Source organism: Heteronotia binoei, chromosome 10, assembly GCF_032191835.1.
Source record: "Heteronotia binoei isolate CCM8104 ecotype False Entrance Well chromosome 10, APGP_CSIRO_Hbin_v1, whole genome shotgun sequence".
Lineage (NCBI taxonomy): Eukaryota > Metazoa > Chordata > Lepidosauria > Squamata > Gekkonidae > Heteronotia > Heteronotia binoei.
The window spans coordinates 2,268,723-2,286,386 of record NC_083232.1 but is presented as its reverse complement, the minus strand read 5'-3'; the positions used below and the strand labels follow the sequence as shown (position 1 = coordinate 2,286,386).

The 17,664-nt window shown below is 51.7% G+C and overlaps 1 protein-coding gene across 1 annotated transcript in view; it reads left to right on the top strand.

Annotated features, from left to right (window-relative positions):
• Positions 1–17,664, top strand: part of LOC132578307 (unconventional myosin-Ig-like) — a 93,496-nt gene that overhangs the window by 32,357 nt on the left and 43,475 nt on the right. Inside the window, exons 15-18 of the mRNA XM_060248246.1 lie at positions 2,138–2,304; positions 7,835–8,042; positions 10,797–11,020; positions 13,315–13,459. Coding sequence (XP_060104229.1) covers positions 2,138–2,304; positions 7,835–8,042; positions 10,797–11,020; positions 13,315–13,459 — 744 coding nt within the window. The remainder of the gene's footprint in view (positions 1–2,137; positions 2,305–7,834; positions 8,043–10,796; positions 11,021–13,314; positions 13,460–17,664) is intronic.

Below are 17,664 nucleotides of genomic sequence, written 5' to 3'. Positions count from 1 at the left end.
TAAGAACATAAGAGAAGCCATGTTGGATCAGGCCAATGGCCCATCCAGTCCAACACTCTGTGTCACATAAGAACATAAGAGAAGCCCTGTTGGATCAGGCCAATGGCCCCTCCAGTCCAACACTCTGGGTCACATAAGAACATAAGAGAAGCCCTGTTGGATCAGGCCAGTGGCCCATCTAGTCCAACACTCTGTGTTACATAAGAACATAAGAGAAGCCATGTTGGATCAGGCCAATGGCCCATCCAGTCCAACACTCTGTGTCACATAAGAACATAAGAGAAGCCATGTTGGATCAGGCCAATGGCCCATCCAGTCCAACACTCTGTGTCACATAAGAACATAAGAGAAGCCCTGTTGGATCAGGCCAATGCCCCATCCAGTCCAACACTCTGTGTTACATAAGAACATAAGAGAAGCCATGTTGGATCAGGCCAATGGCCCATCCAGTCCAACACTCTTTGTCACATAAGAACATAAGAGAAGCCCTGTTGGATCAGGCCAATGCCCCATCCATTCCAACACTCTGTGTCACATAAGAACATAAGAGAAGCCCTGTTGGATCAGGCCAATGGCCCATCCATTCCAACACTCTGTGTCACATAAGAACAGAAGAGAAGTCCTGTTGGATCAGGCCAGTGGCCCCTCCAGTCCAACAATCTGTGTCACATAAGAACAGAAGAGAAGCCCTGTTGGATCAGGCCAAGGGCCCCTCCAGTCCAACACTCTGTGTCACATAAGAACATAAGAGAAGCCATGTTGGATCAGGCCAATGGCCCATCCAGTCCAACACTCTGTGTCACATAAGAACGTAAGAGAAGCCCTGTTGGATCAGGCCAGTGGCCCCTCTAATCCAACACTCTGGGTCACATAAGAGAAGCCATGTTGGATCAGGCCAGAGGCCCCTCCAGTCCAACACTCTGTGTCACATAAGAACATAAGAAAAGCCCTGTTGGATCAGGCCAATGGCCCATCCAGTCCAACACTCTGTGTCACATAAGAGAAGCCATGTTGGATCAGGCCAATGGCCCCTCCAGTCCAACACTCTGTGTCACATAAGAACATAAGAGAAGCCCTGTTGGATCAGGCCAATGGCCCCTCCAGTCCAACACTCTGTGTCACATAAGAACATAAGAGAAGCCATGTTGGATCAGGCCAATGGCCCATCCAGTCCAACACTCTGTGTCACATAAGAACATAAGAGAAGCCATGCTGGAGCAGGCCAATGGCCCCTCCAGTCCAACACTCTGTGTCACATAAGAACATAAGAGAAGCCCTGTTGGATCAGGCCAATGGCCCATCCAGTCCTACACTCTGTGTCACATAAGAACATAAGAGAAGCCCTGTTGGATCAGGCCAATGGCCCCTCCAGTCCAACACTCTGTGTCACATAAGAACATCAGAGAAGCCATGCTGGATCAGGCCAATGGCCCCTCCAGTCCAACACTCTGTGTCACATAAGAACATAAGAGAAGCCCTGTTGGATCAGGCCAATGGCCCATCCAGTCCTACACTCTGGGTTATAGAGTGGCCAATTTATGTGTGCGTGTGTGTGTATATACACACACATATATATACATATATATATACACACACACACACACTATGGCTAATAGCCACTGGTGGACCTCTGCTCCATATTTTTATCTAACCCCTTCTTGAACCTGGCTATGCTTGTAGCCACCACCACCTCCTGTGGCAGTGAATTCCACATGTTAATCACCCTTTGGGTGAAGAAGTACTTCCTTTTATCCGTTTTAACCTGACTGCTCAGCAATTTCATTGAATGCCCACGAGTTCTTGTATTGTGAGAAGGAGAAAAGCACTTCTTTCTCTACTTTCTCCATCCCATGCATAATCTTGTCAACCTCTATCATGTCACCCCGCAGTCGACGTTTCTCCAAGCTAAAGAGCCCCAAGCGTTTTAACCTTTCTTCATAGGGAAAGTGTTCCAAACCTTGAATCATTCTAGTTGCCCTTTTCTGCACTTTTTCCAGTGCTATAATATCCTTTTTGAGTTGCGGTGACCAGAATCATACACAGTATTCCAAATGAGACCACACCATCGATTTATACAGGGGCATGAGGATACTGGCTGATTTGTGCTTACCTGCCTCTTCTCCTCTCTCCCCAATAGGAGCCCTATTACGTCCGTTGCATCAAACCCAATGACCAGAAGTCGCCCCACCTCTTCGATGAGGAACGCTGTCGCCACCAGGTGTCCTACTTGGGCCTGCTGGAGAACGTGCGTGTCCGGAGGGCTGGCTTCGCCTACAGGCAGCCCTACGAACGTTTCCTGCTCCGGTAGGCACGATCCGGATCCTTCCCTGCACCCTCAGAGAGGAGACCTCAGTAGGGCCAAGGAAACTGTTGTGGAGTGGTGGATAGAGTGGGGGACTAGGATCCAGAGTAACCCGGGTTCGAATCCTCATTTCTACCATGGAAATTCATTGGTCAGTCGTGGGCCCTTCACAAACTCTCAATCCGGCCTACTTTGCAGGGATGTATGGCAAAGGAAGTGGGGAGAAAGATCGATGTCTTAGAAGCCTCTTTGAGTCACAGCTGCGAAGAAAAGCAGGATATAAATACATAAATGCATGTCAATAAATGCAAACGGAGGTGCCACGCTGTGACTGAGCTTATGGGTAATATATGCCTCCACCTTGGTTCTTTCTTGGTGGCTAAAAAGGCAGATGCAATTTTGGGCTGTATTAACAGAAATATAATGTCCAGATCACGTGATGTGATGGTATCGCTTTACTCTGCTCTGGTTAGACCTCACCTGGAGTCTTGTGTTCAGTTTTGGGCACCACATTTGAAGAAGGATCTAGACAAGCTGGAACGGGTCCAGAGGATGGCGACGAAGATGGTGAGGGGTCTGGAGACCATGTCCTGTGAGGAAAGGTTGAAGGAGCTGGGGATGTTTAGCCTGGAGAGGAAGCAGCTGAGAGGTGATAGGATCACCATCTTAAAGTGCTTGAAGGGCTGTCCTCTAGAGGATGGTGTGGAATTCTTTTCTGTGGCCCCGAAAGTTAGGACCAGAACCAATGGGTTGAAATTAAATCAAAAGAGTTTCTGGCTCAACATTAGGAAGAACTTCCTGACCGTTAGAGCGGTTCCTCAGTGGAACAGGCCTCCTTGGGAGGTGGTGGGCTCTCCTTCTTTGGAGGTTTATAAACAGAGGCCAGATGGCCATCTGACAGCAATGAAGATCCTGTGAATTTAGGGTGAGATCTTTGTGAGTTTCCTGCATTGTGCAGGGGGCTGGACTAGATGACCCTGGAGGTCCCTTCCAGCTCTATGATTCTATGATTCAGTCAGCATCAGTGTTCCCTCTAAGCTGCCGCAGGGGGTGCTGGTGCACAACATTTTAGCTCAATGTTCAGGGATTTTAGCTAACAGCTCACAAGCAGTTTTTTGTGGACACCTCCTTCTGGGGACCATGGGATCAGGCCCCCGGTTCAATCTTTTTGAAACTTGGGTTGTTTGTTTATTTGTTTGAGGAGAGGCACCAGCAGCTATGCTTCAAATTTGGAGCATCTACCGCAAACCTCCCCCCCCCTAAGTACCCCGGATTGATTCTCCATTATCGCTTATGAGGTCCATTGACTATAATGGTCCCCATAGGCTATGATGGAGCAGCAAAGAACAGTTTTGTTGCACACTCTTATTATGATTTTCTGTATGATTTGTAAGCTGCTTTGAATCCACAGGGAAAAGTGGGATTTAAATATTCCATCCTTCTGAGGTCGGTAAAATGACTACCCAGCTTGCTGGGGGGAAAGTGTAAAAGATTGGGGAAGGCAATGGCAAACCACCCCGTCAAAAGCCTGCTGTGAAAACAACGTCACCCCAGAGTCAGAAACGACTGGTGCTTGCACAGGGGACCTTTCCTTTCCATATGCAATTTATGTGATAATCATAAGCTGTGGAGTCTTGTGAACAAAAATTTGTGAGCTAGTGTCACTAAAGTTGTGAGTGAGCAGTTTGCCTACTGCATAATTTAGTTTGCTCTGGGGCCATCCTTCCTGAGCTAGGACAAAAAACTATGAGCCAGAGGCCAAAAAACTGTGAGTTACCTCGCACTCTCAGCTTATAGGGAACACTGATGTATACTCACTCAAACAGGGCCGGTTCACCCAGTAGGCAAACTAGGTGGTTGCCTAGGGTGCTGGAAGGGGGGCACCGAATTGGGCTCCCCCCCTCCTGCTGCCCAAGACAAACGCCTAAATTTGCCTCATCCCCCTGCTGCCACCACCTCCTCCCTTCCCTTCCACCGCGCCGTGCTCCGTTCCCCCAGCCCCCCACGATCAAAGGAGCACGCCACAACAAGGATCGGCTCTATCGGCTTCGAGGGGGCGGCATCTAACTGTTCTTTGAAGATAGCGCTGGAAGAGGCTTCACTCCCCCCACACTTCCAGTTCCGGAAAGGAGGGGGGGAGACGTTTCCTCCAGCGCTGTCTTCAATGAACGCTCAGATACTGGCTGCCTTGAAGCCTGTAGGGCCGATCCGCATCGCAGCATGCTCCTCTGATTGATTGGGGGGGAGGGGTTGCTACAGAGCATGGTGCTGCAGAGGGGGGGAGGTGGCGGTGGCAGGCAGGGGGGGCCACGCACACTAGAGCCAGCACCGCTCACAGCTTTAATGCTAATTAGCTTTTTTCACTCATCAGGTAGAATTTTTGCTCCCACCACTGTGGAGCTTAGAGGGCACCACATTTGAAGAAGGATCTAGACAAGCTGGAACGGGTCCAGAGGAGGGTGACGAAGATGGTGAGGGGTCTGGAGACCAAGTCCTATGAGGAAAGGTTGAAGGAGCTGGGGATGCTTAGCCTGGAGAGGAGGCGGCTGAGAGGTGATACGATCACCGCCTTTAAAACCTTGAAGGGCTGTCCTCTAGAGGATGGTGTGGAATTGTTTTCTGTGGCCCCAGAAGGTAGGACCAGAACCAACAGGTTGAAATTAAATCAGAAGAGTTTCCGGTTCAACATCAGGAAGAATTTCCTGACTGTTAGAGCGATTCCTCAGTGGAACAGGCTTCCTCCTCGGGAGGTGGTGGGCTCTCCTTCCGTGGAGGTTTTTAACAGAGGCTAGATGGCCATCTGACAGCGATGAAGATCCTGTGAATTTAGGGGGAGGCGTTTGTGAGTTTCCTGCATTGTGCAGGGGGTTGGACTAGATGACCCTGGAGGTCCCTTCCAACTCTAGGATTCTAGGTTTTTCAACAGAGGCTAGATGGCCACCTGACAGCAATGAGGATCCTGTGAATTTAGGGGGAGGTGTTTGAGTTTCCTGCATTGTGCAGGGGGTTGGACTAGATGACCCTGGAGGTCCCTTCCTGCTCTAGGATTCTATGATTCTTCAGGAGGTGGTGGGCTCTCCTTCCTTGGAGGTTTTTAACAGAGGCTAGATGGCCATCTGACAGCGATGAAGATCCTGTGAATTTAGGGGGAGGCGTTTGTGAGTTTCCTGCATTGTGCGGGGGGTTGGATTAGATGACCCTGGAGGTCCCTTCCAACTCTATGATTCTGTGATTAGGGAACATTAGTCAGCACCGGAACACTGGAAGACCCCTTGACTCTGAAACCCCCTTGAGCTGACTTGAGATAAGTCTGTAGTTCTGGCCCAGCCGTAGACCTGAAAGGAGTTTCCTCTTGTGTGTGGGGGGGGGGGGGGGTGTCAGGTTGAGATTCAGGTCTTTCCATTCAAACATGTACCAGATGCCCTGAATATGGAAAGAGTCACTCTGGGAGGTAGGGGTGCCAAGTCCAATTCAAGAAATATCTGTGGGAGGAGCCAGGAGATACTGGGGGTGGAGCCAGGAGCAAGGTTGAGACAAGCATAATTGAACTCCAAAGGGAGTCCTGACCATCACATTTAAAGGGACTGCATACTTTTAAAATGCCTTCCCTCCATTGGAAATAATACAGGATGGGGGCACCTTCTTTGGGGGCTCTTAGAATTGGGCCCCCTAGTCCAATCTTTTTGAAACTTAGGAGGATCTTTTGGGGAGAGGTATTGGATGCTTTGCTGAAAACTTGGTGCCTCTACCTCAAATAACGTCCCCCCCCATTATGCCCTGTGGGAATCGGTCTCCATAGGGAAATAATGAAGGATAGGGGCACCTTTGTTTGGGGCTCATAGAATTGGACCCCCTGGTCCAATCATTTTGAAACCTGGAGGGTGTTTGAGGGAGAGGCCCTGGATGCTATGCTGAAAATTTGGTGCCTCTACCTCAAATAACGCCCCCCCCATTATGCCCTGTGGGAATCGGTCTCCATAGGGAAATAATGAAGGATAGGGGCACCTTTGTTTGGGGCTCGTAGAATTGGACCCCCTGGTCCAATCATTTTGAAACCTGGAGGGTGTTTGAGGGAGAGGCTCTGGATGCTATGCTGAAAATTTGGTGCCTCTACCTAAAAGAACAGCTCCCCCACTGAGCCCCAGATAACTACAGATCAATTCTTCATTATGCCCCATGGGAATCGGTCTCCAGAGGGGAATCATGGAGTGCCCAGCAGACATTCCCTCCCTCCGCTTTCTGATGACTCTGAAGCAGGGGGAGGGCCTCCAAACCAGGGGATCCCCTGCCCCCACCTGGAGATCGGCAACCCTATTGGGAGGAGGTTCTTTGCCCAATGCAAGTGGGAGAATGATTAGTTCCCTTCGTTTAAAGAAGACCACAGATTTATCCCCCACTCTTCTCTCTGAATCAGAGTCTCAGAGCGGATCACAATCTCCTTTCCCTTCCTCCCCCACAACAGACACCCTGTGAGGTGGGTGGGGCTGAGAGGGCTCTCCCAGAAGCTGCCCTTTCAAGGACAACTCCTGTGAGAGCTATGTCTGGCCCAAGGCCATTCCAGCAGCTGCAAGTGGAGGAGTGGGGAATCAAACCTGTTTCTCCCAGATAAGAGTCTGCACACTTAATCACTGCCCCAAACACTTAACCACTACTGGTGCATTCACAGCTGACTAGAAAGATGGTAATCGGGGCTGAGAGAGCTCTCCCAGAAGCTGCCCTTTCAAGGACAATCTCTGCCAGAGCTATGGCTGACCCAAGGCCATTCCAGCAGGTGCAAGTGGAGGAGTGGGGAATCAAACCTGGTTCTCCCAGATAAGAGTCCACACACTTAACCACTACACCCAACTGGCTCTCTATTAGAGCTCTGGCTGACCCAAGGCCATTCCAGCTGCTGCAGGTGGAGGAGTGGGGAATCAAACCGGTTCTCCCAGATAAGAGTCTGCACACTTAACCACTAGAAGAAGACGACTGCAGATTTATACCCCGCCCTTCTCTCTGAATCAGAGTCTCAGAGCAGCTCAAAATCTCCTATGTCTTCTCCCCCCACAACAGACACCCTGTGAGGTGGGTGGGGCAGAGAGGAATCTCCCAGAAGCTGCCCTTTCAAGGACAATCTCTGCCAGAGCTATGGATGACCCAAGGCCATTCCAGCAGCTGCAAGTGGAGGAGGGGGGAATCAAACCCGGTTCTCCCAGATAAGAGTCCGCGCACTTAACCACTACACCCAACTGGCTCTCTATTAGAGCTATGGCTGACCCAAAGCCATTCCAGCAGGTACAAGTGGAGTGGGGAATCAAACCCGGTTCTCCCAGATAAAAGTCCACGCACTTAACCACCACAGCAAACTGGCTGTCTTTGAGAGCCGGGATCATGCAGTCATTGGACTAGGCTGTGTGGAGCTCCGGTGGGAACCCCCCCCCCCTCTGCCCTGGCAGCATGCTGGGTGCCCTGGAGCCCGTCTCAGCCTCGAATCAGCCCTGCCCAGCCCTCTCTTAGAACAGGCCGCTCACTGGCCCCTTGCTGTCCTGCCAGGTACAAGATGACCTGTGAGTACACGTGGCCCAACCACCTCATGGCCACGGATGGGGAGGCCACCCGAGCCCTGATGGAGCAACACGGCTTCCAAGACGACGTCGCCTATGGCCACACCAAGATCTTCATCCGCACACCCCAGACGCTCTTCTGCCTGGAGCAGGCCCGGGCACAGCTCATCCCCATTATTGTGCTGCTGCTGCAGAAGGTACCTGGAGATTTGCTTCTCGATTGTGTTAGTGTTTGTCTTGTGTGCATGCCCGAGCTCAGGGGGTGTCAAATGTGCGGCCCAGGGGCTAGAATGAGGCCCCTGGAGTGTTCCTATCAAGCCCATGAGCAAGTCCGCTTTCTTCTACCTCTCTCTTGCTTCCTTCTATGTCACAGCTTGCTTTGCCAGGCTTGCTCAATCGCATAGGAGCTACAGAGCAAAACCTCTATTTTTTTCCATTGGCTGAGGCTCCTCCCTTGGAGAGGAAGGGGAGGAGGAAGAACTTCCTTTGCCAGGCTCTCTCAATCACACAGCAGATCTATTGAGCCAAGCCTCTTTTCCTTCCACTGGCTGAGGCTCTGCCCCCTCCTCATCCCCTAGGGAGGGAGGAAAGAGTCAGAGCTCCCTTTGCCCAGTTCCCTCAATCATACAGGAGAGATACAAAAACTTTGTGTTTGTCTGAATCCTTTGTAAAGTTTTATATCTCTCCTACCTGCCATTATTATATTTTGATTCATGTGGCCTGGCCCGACAAGGTCTCATTTATATCAGATCTGGCCTTCATAACAAATGAATTTGACACCCTTGTTGTTGTGAAAATGGGAAGTGGGAGAAATCCGAAACTGGGGATATGAGGACTGAGGCTTTCTGGAAAGGATCAGAGTGAGGGCAGGGCAAGGGAGTCTGTAAATCCTTTAAGGTTCAGATGGGACAGACTCAGGGTTAGGGTAGAAGAGTAGGAAGCCCAGAATTCTGAAGGCACTGTTGGGTCTGGCTTAGGATGGCCAAACTGGTCAGGCTGCCGTCCTTCCCTTCACTTAGCAGAGCGCTTCTTCGGAGCTTTAGCACAGCAGCATGACCTAGTCTAATGGTTACAACGCTATCTCACAAACTGCAAAGAGAGCCTTGCTTTCAGTTAATAAACCAATACTGGTGGATTTATTTAAGAAAACATAACATATAAGTGTAGTGGAGAGAAAGAGTGATTAAACTATTCTAGCTAACTGGATGGCTTTGGATTGTAGTAGGCCACTTGCTTAGTTCAGATCAGGAGGAGAGAGACACCGTGCTGTTCCTCCTGATGCAGGCAGGGAAGAAGAAGGAAAAGGAGGAGAACATACAGGAAGGAGGTTCCTTGAGAGTACATTCTACCAATCTGAGAGGGTAAGCAATAGTAGACAGGAAGGAGACTGATATCAACCTATCTATCTGTCTAGCTCTACGGTGTTTGTCGTCTTGGGCAACTGAGCAAGATACATCGCCAGTCTGTTTTTCTAACAGGCACATCCCCCTTTTGATGCTTACTTGGTCAAGATGGCTTTCAAAGGTCGCTTCAAAAGGCAGCTATCTTATTCTAGGGCTGCCAAAGCCCCGGTCCAGGCGGGGATTCCCCTACCCAGGAGGTTCGCAACCGGTCAGCCCACATTGGGCTGGCGGGGGGAACCTCCTCTGACATCGCCAGCACGATGACATCATCTGGAAGTGATGTCATTGCGCCATCACTGGCACATGGAGGCCACACTTGGTGTTTCCGGGAAAACTCTATGGTTTTCCCGGACACTCTAGCCATTTGGGAGGGAAAACTCTATGCTTGACAGGTGCCATAGGAACCATAGAGTTTTCCCCTCCCAAATAGCTACAGCATCCGGGAAAACCATGGAGTTTTCCTGGAAATGCCTAGAGCGGCTGCGTGCAACATCACCGGCGCGATGACACCACTTCTGGGTGATGTCATTGTGTCATGGGGACTTTGGGGGTGAAGCCAGGAGACTTTGGGGGTGGAGCCAGGAGTCATTAGGGGTGGAGCCAAGATCAAGGCTGTAACAAGCGTAATTGAACTCCAAAGGGAGTTCTGACCATCACATTTAAAGGGACGGCACACCTTTTCAATGCCTTCCTTCCATAAGAAATAATGAAGGATAGGGGCACCTTCTTTTGGGGCTCATAGAATTGGACCCCCTGGTCCAATCCTTTTGAAACTTGGGGGGTACTTTGGGGAGAGGCACTAGATGCTATACTGAAAATTTGGTGCCTCTACCTCAAAAAACAGCTCCCCCAGAGCCCCCAAAACCTCCAGATCAATTCCCCATTATCCCCTATGAGGATTGATCTCCACATAGGAAATAATGAAGCGCCCAGCAGACATTTCCCTCCCTGGGGATTGGCAAGCCTAGGGTGAAGCCAGGAGACTTTGGGGGTGGAGCCAGGAGACATTGGGGTGGAGTCAAGATCAAGGCTGTGACAAGAATAATTGAACTCCAAAGGGAGTTCTGGCCATCACATTTAAAGGGACGGCACACCTTTTCAATGCCTTCCTTCCATAGGAAATAATGGATAGGGGCACCTTCTTTTGGGGCGCATAGAATTGGGCCCCCTGGTCCAATCTTTTTGAAACTTGGGGGGTATTTTGGGGAGAGGCACTAGATGCGATACTGAAAATTTGGTGCCTCTACTCCAAAAAACAGCCCCCCCAGAGCCCCAGATACCCGCGGATCAATTCTCCATGATTTTCTATGGGAATAAATCTCCATAGGGAATAACAGAGTTCCCAGCAGACATTTCCCTCCCCTCCCCCCGCTTTCTGACGACCCTGAAACCGGGGGATACCCTGCTCCCCAAACTGGGGGATCCCCTGCCCCCACCTGGCAATTGGCAACCCTACACTTAAGCAACCCTCTTTGCAACGAGTGGGCACCGGGGAGGCGTGGGTGTGCTTTCACCGGCTGGCCTCTGATCGGCCTCTCTCTGCCCCAGGCTTGGAGGGGAGCCCTGGCCCGCAAGCGCTGCAGGTATCTCCGGGCCGTCTACACCATCATGTCTTACTTCAAGCGCTACAAAGTGAAGTCCTACCTGCAGGAGCTAGTCCAGCGCTTTCACGCCGTGCGCAGCATGGCCGACTACGGCAAGAGCGTGGAGTGGCCGGAGCCCCCGACTGTGCTGGCGCACTTCCAGGAGAACAGCAAGCTCATCTTCCGCAGGTAAGAGCAAGGGGGCGTCCCTGATGGGCCTGGGCTAGGCTGGCGGCTGCACGTTAGACCTCCTGACAGGCTTCTCTCCCCACAACAGACAGCCTGTGAGGGGGGTGGGGCTGAGAGAGCTCCCCCAGAAGCTGCCCTTTCAAGGAAAGAGTATCAGAGCAGCCTCCAATCTCCTTTCCCTTCCTCCCCTATAACAGAGACCCTGAGAGAGCTCTCCCAGAAGCTGCCCTTTCAAGGACAACTCCTGCGATAGCTCTGGCTAACCCAAGGCCATTCCAGCAGCTGCAAGCGGAGGAGTGGAGAATCAAACCCGGTTCTCCCAGATAAAAGTCTGTGCACTTCACCACTACACCAAAATGGCTCTCTGTTAAAGCTCTGGCTGACCCAAGGCCATTCCAGCAGTTGCAAGTGGAAGAGTGGAGAATCAAACTAAGTTCTCCCGGATAAGAGTCTGCGCACTTAACCACTACAACAAACTGGCTCTCTATTAGAGCTCTGGCTAACCCAAGGCCATTCCAGCAGGTGCAAGTGGAGGAGGGGGGAATCATACCCGGTTCTCCCAGATAAGAGTCTGCACTTAACCACTACACCAAACTGCCTCTCTATTAGAGCTATGGCTGACCCAAGGCCATTCCAGCAGCTGCAAGTGGAGGAGTGGAGATCAAACCCGGTTCTCCCAGATAAGAGTCCACACACTTAACTACTACACCAAACTGGCTCTACAAAGCCACAAACATGGCTGCCACATGAGGCGGAGCCATCCACAAAATGGCTGCTGCTGCTTACCTTCAGTTAAGCGGTGAAGATCCTTGCGAAGTGGCAACAGTTGCTGCCCAGACGTTTTTAAAATTCTGCACAACCAATCAGATCTCCAGTGCCAATCAGAAGTCTGGGCAATAAGCCCCACTCACTTCTAGTGTTCCCTCTAAGCTGAGTTAGTATGAGAATTCCACATCTTTGTCTTCGCTCAGGAAAAATGGACCCAGAGCAGCTAATTTATGCCTTAGCTCACAGCCATAATGCCAGTAGCTCACAAAGTTGAATTTAAAACGTTTGGGGCTCTTTAGCTTGGAGAAACGTTGACTGAGGGGTGACAGGATAGTAGTTGACAAGATTATGCCTGGAATGGAGAAGGTGGAGAAAGAAGGACTTTTCTCCCTTTCTCACAATACAAGAACTCGCAGACACTCAAATGAAATTGCTGAGCAGTCAGGTTAGAACTTATAAAAGGAAGTCCTTCTTCACCCAAAGGGTGATTAACACATGGAACTCACTGCCACAGGAGGTGGTGGTGGCTACAAGCATAGCCAGCTTCAAGAGGGGATTGGATAAACATCTGGAGCAGAGGTACATCAGTGGCTATTGTTTGAACTCTCTGAGGCAGTGATGCTCTGTATTCTTGATGCTTGTGGGGGGGCACAGTGGGAGGGCCTCTAGTGTCCTGGTCCCACTGATGGACCTCCTGAGGGCACCTGGGTTTTTTGGCCACTGTGTGTACAGAGTGTTGAATTGGATGGGCCATTGGCCTGATCCAACATGGCTTCTCTTATGTTCTTATGTCTGGGGCAGTAATGCTCTGTCTTCTTGGTGCTTGGGGCGGGCACAGTGGGAGGGCTTCTAGTGTCCTGGTCCCACTGATGGACCTCCTGATGGCACCTGGGATTTTTGGCCACTGTGTGACAGAGTATTGGACTGGATGGGCCATTGGCCTAATCCAACATGGCTTCTCTTATGTTCTAATGTCTGGGGCAAGAGATGCTCTGTATTCTTGGTGCTTGGGGGGCATAGTGGGAGGGCTTCTAGTGTCCTGGCTCCACTGTTGGACCTCTTGATGGCACCTGGGGTTTTTGGCCACTGTGTGACTCAGAGTGTTGGACTGGATGGGCCATTGGCCTGATCCAACATGGCTTCTCTTATGTCCTTATGCCTGGGGCAGTGATGCTCTGTATTCTTGGTGCTTTGGGGGGGGGGGGGCAAAGCGGAAGGGCTTCTAGTGTCCTGGCCCCACTGGTGGACCTCTTGATGGCACCTGGGGTTTTTGGCCACTGTGTGACACAGTGTTCGACTGGATGGGCCATTGGCCTGATCCAACATGGCTTCTCTTATGTTCTTATGAAGATGTTGTCAAGCAGTGTGGTGCTTGTGGGGATGGATGTTGGGGGCCCCTGGCCTGGCCTGGCCTGGCTCTTTAAGCTGCAAGGACTTGCTTGAACACTCGCACTCTGGCTCACTGGTCAAGCTTGATGGTGGTACCTTGGGGAGACTCCCTCAAGCGTTTCTCCTGCCCTCTGCAGGTGGCGTGCCAGACAGATTGTGAAGAACATCCCTCCCTCTGACATGGAGCAGATCAAGGCCAAGGTGGCAGCTCTGGGCGTCCTGCAAGGGCTTCGCAAGGACTGGGGCTGCAGCAGGAACTGGGGGAGGAACTATTTGGTGTCGGTAAGTCATTGACACGGGAAGGGAGAGTCTGGCTTAGATTCTAACCTGTGGCAGACCTTTTTTTATGTGCTTCTGGGTAGGAGAAGACCACAAGAGCACCTCTCAGATGGTTGAGCAAGACACACACACACCCCACAGAGGAACTGGTTGGCACTGTGTGGGGCAAGAGGCTGGACTAGATGGACCCTCAGTGGTCTGACCCAACAGGGCTCTTCTGATGTTCTTCTCAGGGGAAGGCCTCGGCCTCTCTGCCCTGTTGTTGGCCCTCTGGAGAAACTGGTTGGCCACTGTATGAGAGAGGATGCTGGACTAGATGGACCCTCAGTGGTCTGATCCAGCAGGGCTCTTCTGATGTTCTTCTCAGGGGGAGGCCTCGGCCTCTCTGCCCTGTTGTTGGCCTTCCAGAGGAACTGGTTGGCCCCCTGTGTGAGACAGGAGGCTGGACTAGTTGGACCCTCACTGGTCTGATGCAGCAGGACTCTTCTGATGTTCTTCTAAGGGGGAGGCCTCGGCCTCTCTGCCCTGTTGTTGGCCTTCCAGAGGAACTGGTTGGCCCCTGTGTGAGACAGGAGGCTGGACTAGTTGGACCCTCACTGGTCTGATCCAGCAGGGCTCTTCTGATGTTCTTCTAAGGGGAAGGCCTCAGCCTCTCTGCCCTATTGCTGGCTCTCCAGAGGAACTGGTTGGCCCCTGTGTGAGACAGGAGGCTGAACTAGATGAACCCTCCCTGGTCTGATCCAGCAGGGCTCTTCTGAGGTTCTCCTCAGGGGAAGACCTCAGCCTCTCTGCCCTGTTGTTGGCCCTCCAGGGGAACTGGTTGGCCCCTGTGTGCGACATGAGGCTGGACTAGATGGACTCTCACTGGTTTGATCTAGCAGGGCTCTTCCTGTGGTCTTGTTTATTGTTGTTGTTCCATCGCACAGTTGAGTCTGACTCTTTGCAACCCCATGGACCAAGTCACACAAGGCCCTCCTATCTTCCACCATACTCCAAAGTCCGCTCATATTCACGTTAGTTACATCAGTAAGGCCACCCAGCCATCTCCTTCTTCTTTTGCCATCCCCTTCTTCTTTTGCCTTCTTTCTGCATCAAGATCTTCTCCAGGGAGTGCTTCCTTCTCATTTGGTGGCCAAAGTATTTGAGCTTCGGCTTCAGCGTCTGACCTTCCAGGGAACAGTCTGGGTTGATTTCCCTTCGGACTGTCTTATAAAGCAGCAATTCTGCCTTCTGTGTATTACTTTGAGGCAAACGCAGTAACTCCTTCCCCACCCTTCCCTTGAGCAGTTTCTTCTGCCGGGTTCTGGTTTCTATAGCAACCTGAGAGCGATCAACTGCTAGCCCATTTTTTAAAAAGTGAACTCTACTGCCGCCTCCGCTTTCCTGGCTCTTCGATCTCTCGCTGTGTCCTTCCTCGCGTCGCCTCCATCTCCTTCCTCTTCACCCCTCCTCTCCAGTCTCACCTGAGCTAGGGAAGAGGCGTCTCTTGCTGGCTTTTGGCTCCTTTCCCTGAACCTGCGTTTGTTCTCCAGTGCTCAGAAGACAGGTGAAATCTGCTCTGGACTCAGAGTGACACTAGAGGGCGCTCTGCCACAGCAGCTACTCTCTTAGCATCCCAAATCACAGCTGTTGCGTTTCCAGGGGTGTCAAACTCATTTGTTATGAGGGCCGGGTCTGACCCAAAGGAGACCTTGTCGGGACGGGCCGTGCGCGTCATAAAATGTAATGCCAGGTAGCGGAGATTCAAACCTCCTGAAGGACAGACAAACACAATTAATTTTTTTTAAAAAAACCCCTAAAATAAAACATGCTTTATTAGCTTTAAAAAGGTGAAGGTAGTCCCCTGTGCAAGCACCAGTCGTTTCCGACTCTGGGGTGACGTTGCTTTCACAACGTTTTCACGGTAGACTTTTTACGGGGTGGTTTGCCATTGCCTTCCCCAGTCATCTACGCTTTCCCCCCAGCAAGCTGGGGACTCCTTTGACCGACCTCGGAAGGATGGAAGGCTGAATCAGCCTGAAGCCGGCTATCTGAACCAGCTTCTGCTTGGCTCGAACTCAGGTCGTGAGCAGAGGGCTCTGACTGCAGTACTGCAGCTTTACCACTCTGCGTCATGGGGCTCTAAGTATTAGCTTTAATATCATCTTAAAAACTAAGGTCGTGGCATCCGGCCTCATCACACCTTGGCAAATAGAAGGGGAAGACATGGAAGTCGTGACAGACTTCACGTTTCTGGGATCCAAGATCGCTGCAGATTGGTGACTGTAGCCATGACATTAAAAGATGTTTGCTCCTTGGGAGGACAGCTACGGCGAACCTGGGCAGTATAATAAAAAGCAGAGACATCGCCCTGCCAACAAAAGTCCGTATAGTCAGAGCGATTGTATTCCCAGTAGTAATGCATGGCTGTGAGAGCTGGACTATAAGGAAGGCTGAGCGCAGAAGAATAGATGCTTTTGAGCTGTGCTGCTGGAGAAGACTCTTGAGAATCCCTTGGACTGCAAGAAGATCCAATCAGTCAGTCCAAAGGGAAATCAACCCAGACTGTTCCCTGGAAGGCCAGATGCTGAAGCTCAAAGACTTTGGCCACCCAAGGAGAAGGGAGCACTCACCGGAGAAGACCCTGATGCTGGGAAAGACAGAAGGCCAAAGAAGAAGGGGATGGCAAAAGATGAGATGGCTGGACAGTGTTACTGATGTAACAAATACGAATACGTATTTGATGTAACGAATACGAGAAGGGCGGGGTATAAATCTGCAGCCATCGTCTTCTAGTGGTTAAGAGTGCGAACTTTTATCTGGGAGAACCAGGTTTAAATCCCCAGTCCTCCACTTGCACCTCCTAGAATGGCCTTGGGTCAGTCACAGCTCTTGCACGAGTTGTCCTTGAAAGGGCAGCTGCTGGGAGAGCCCTCTCAGCCCCACCCACCTCACAGGGCGTCTGTTGTGGAGGAGGAAGGCAAAGGAGATTGTAGGCCACTCTGAGACTCTGTCCTTGAAAGGGCAGCTGCTGTGAGAGCTCTCTCAGCCCCACCCAGCTCACAGGGCGTCTGTTGTGGGGGAGGAAGGCAAAGGAGATTGTGAGCCACTCTCTCTGAGATTCCCCACTCCTCCACTTGCAGCTGCTGGAATGGCCTTGGGTCAGCCATAGCTCTCCCAGAGTTGTCCTTTAAAGGGCAGCTGCTGTGAGAGCCCTCTCAGCTCCACCCAGCTCACAGGGCGTCTGTTGTGGGGGAGGAAGGGAAAGGAGATTGTAGGCCACTCTGAGACTCTGTCCTTGAAAGAGCAGCTGCTGTGAGAGCCCTCTCAGCCCCACCCAGCTCACAGGGCATCTGTTGTGGGGGAGGAAGGCAAAGGAGATTGTAGGCCACTCTGAGACTCTGTGCTTCAGTGTATAGGGCGGGATATAAATCCAATCATCTTCTTCTTCATTTGCCCACCTCTGTCTTTGCGCTCTCCTCCTCTCTCCTTGCCACTCTGGCAGGATTGCTTAGTCAGCCAAGGCCTGTCCCACACACGGGGGAGGGGCGGGGGGGCAGCAGATGATTCGTCACCCCCAGCCAAGAACTGCGCCCCGAGGGCCTGCGTGAGAGCACCAGGATGCCCAGGAGTTTGCAGGGGAAGGGGGGGTGATCCCCAGCTTTTTAGAACTGCATGCAGGAAACCGCTTCACAGGAGCAGGGAGATACTTCTTTGCACCGTCTCTATGGTGATTTCTGCCCAAATCCTCTAATCAAGGAGCAAAGCACCAGTGTGGGTGGGTGGGTGGGTGGGAGGCCCCCCACAGCCGTCTGTGCTTGCCGGCTCTGGAGTCGCATAGTGCTCGAGCAAAGGAGATTCCCCATGCGCCCCTGTCAATCACAGAGAGAGAACGGCTGCAGCCGGTTGGACGGCACGAAGACAGCTGCCCCCTGGGGGCTCTTCAACCAGGCAGGCCGGAAGGGCGTTTTGGTCCAGAGAAAGGAGGGCTGGAGCTGAAAGCTAGAACTGCACTTTGCGGAGACGGAAGTGGTGCGATTTGGGTATCACTTTGGACAAGCAGGGTCTGCCCATTATTTTTTATCTGGCAATGGTGGGAATTGAACCTGGGACCCTGGGCCTGCAACACAACCACATGCATGCAACACAGGCAGGCCTGGCGCTAGGGGTTCTGCCACCCCAGGCAGAACCCCGCATCCCTGCCCCCCTAGCGCACAGGGCACAATGAT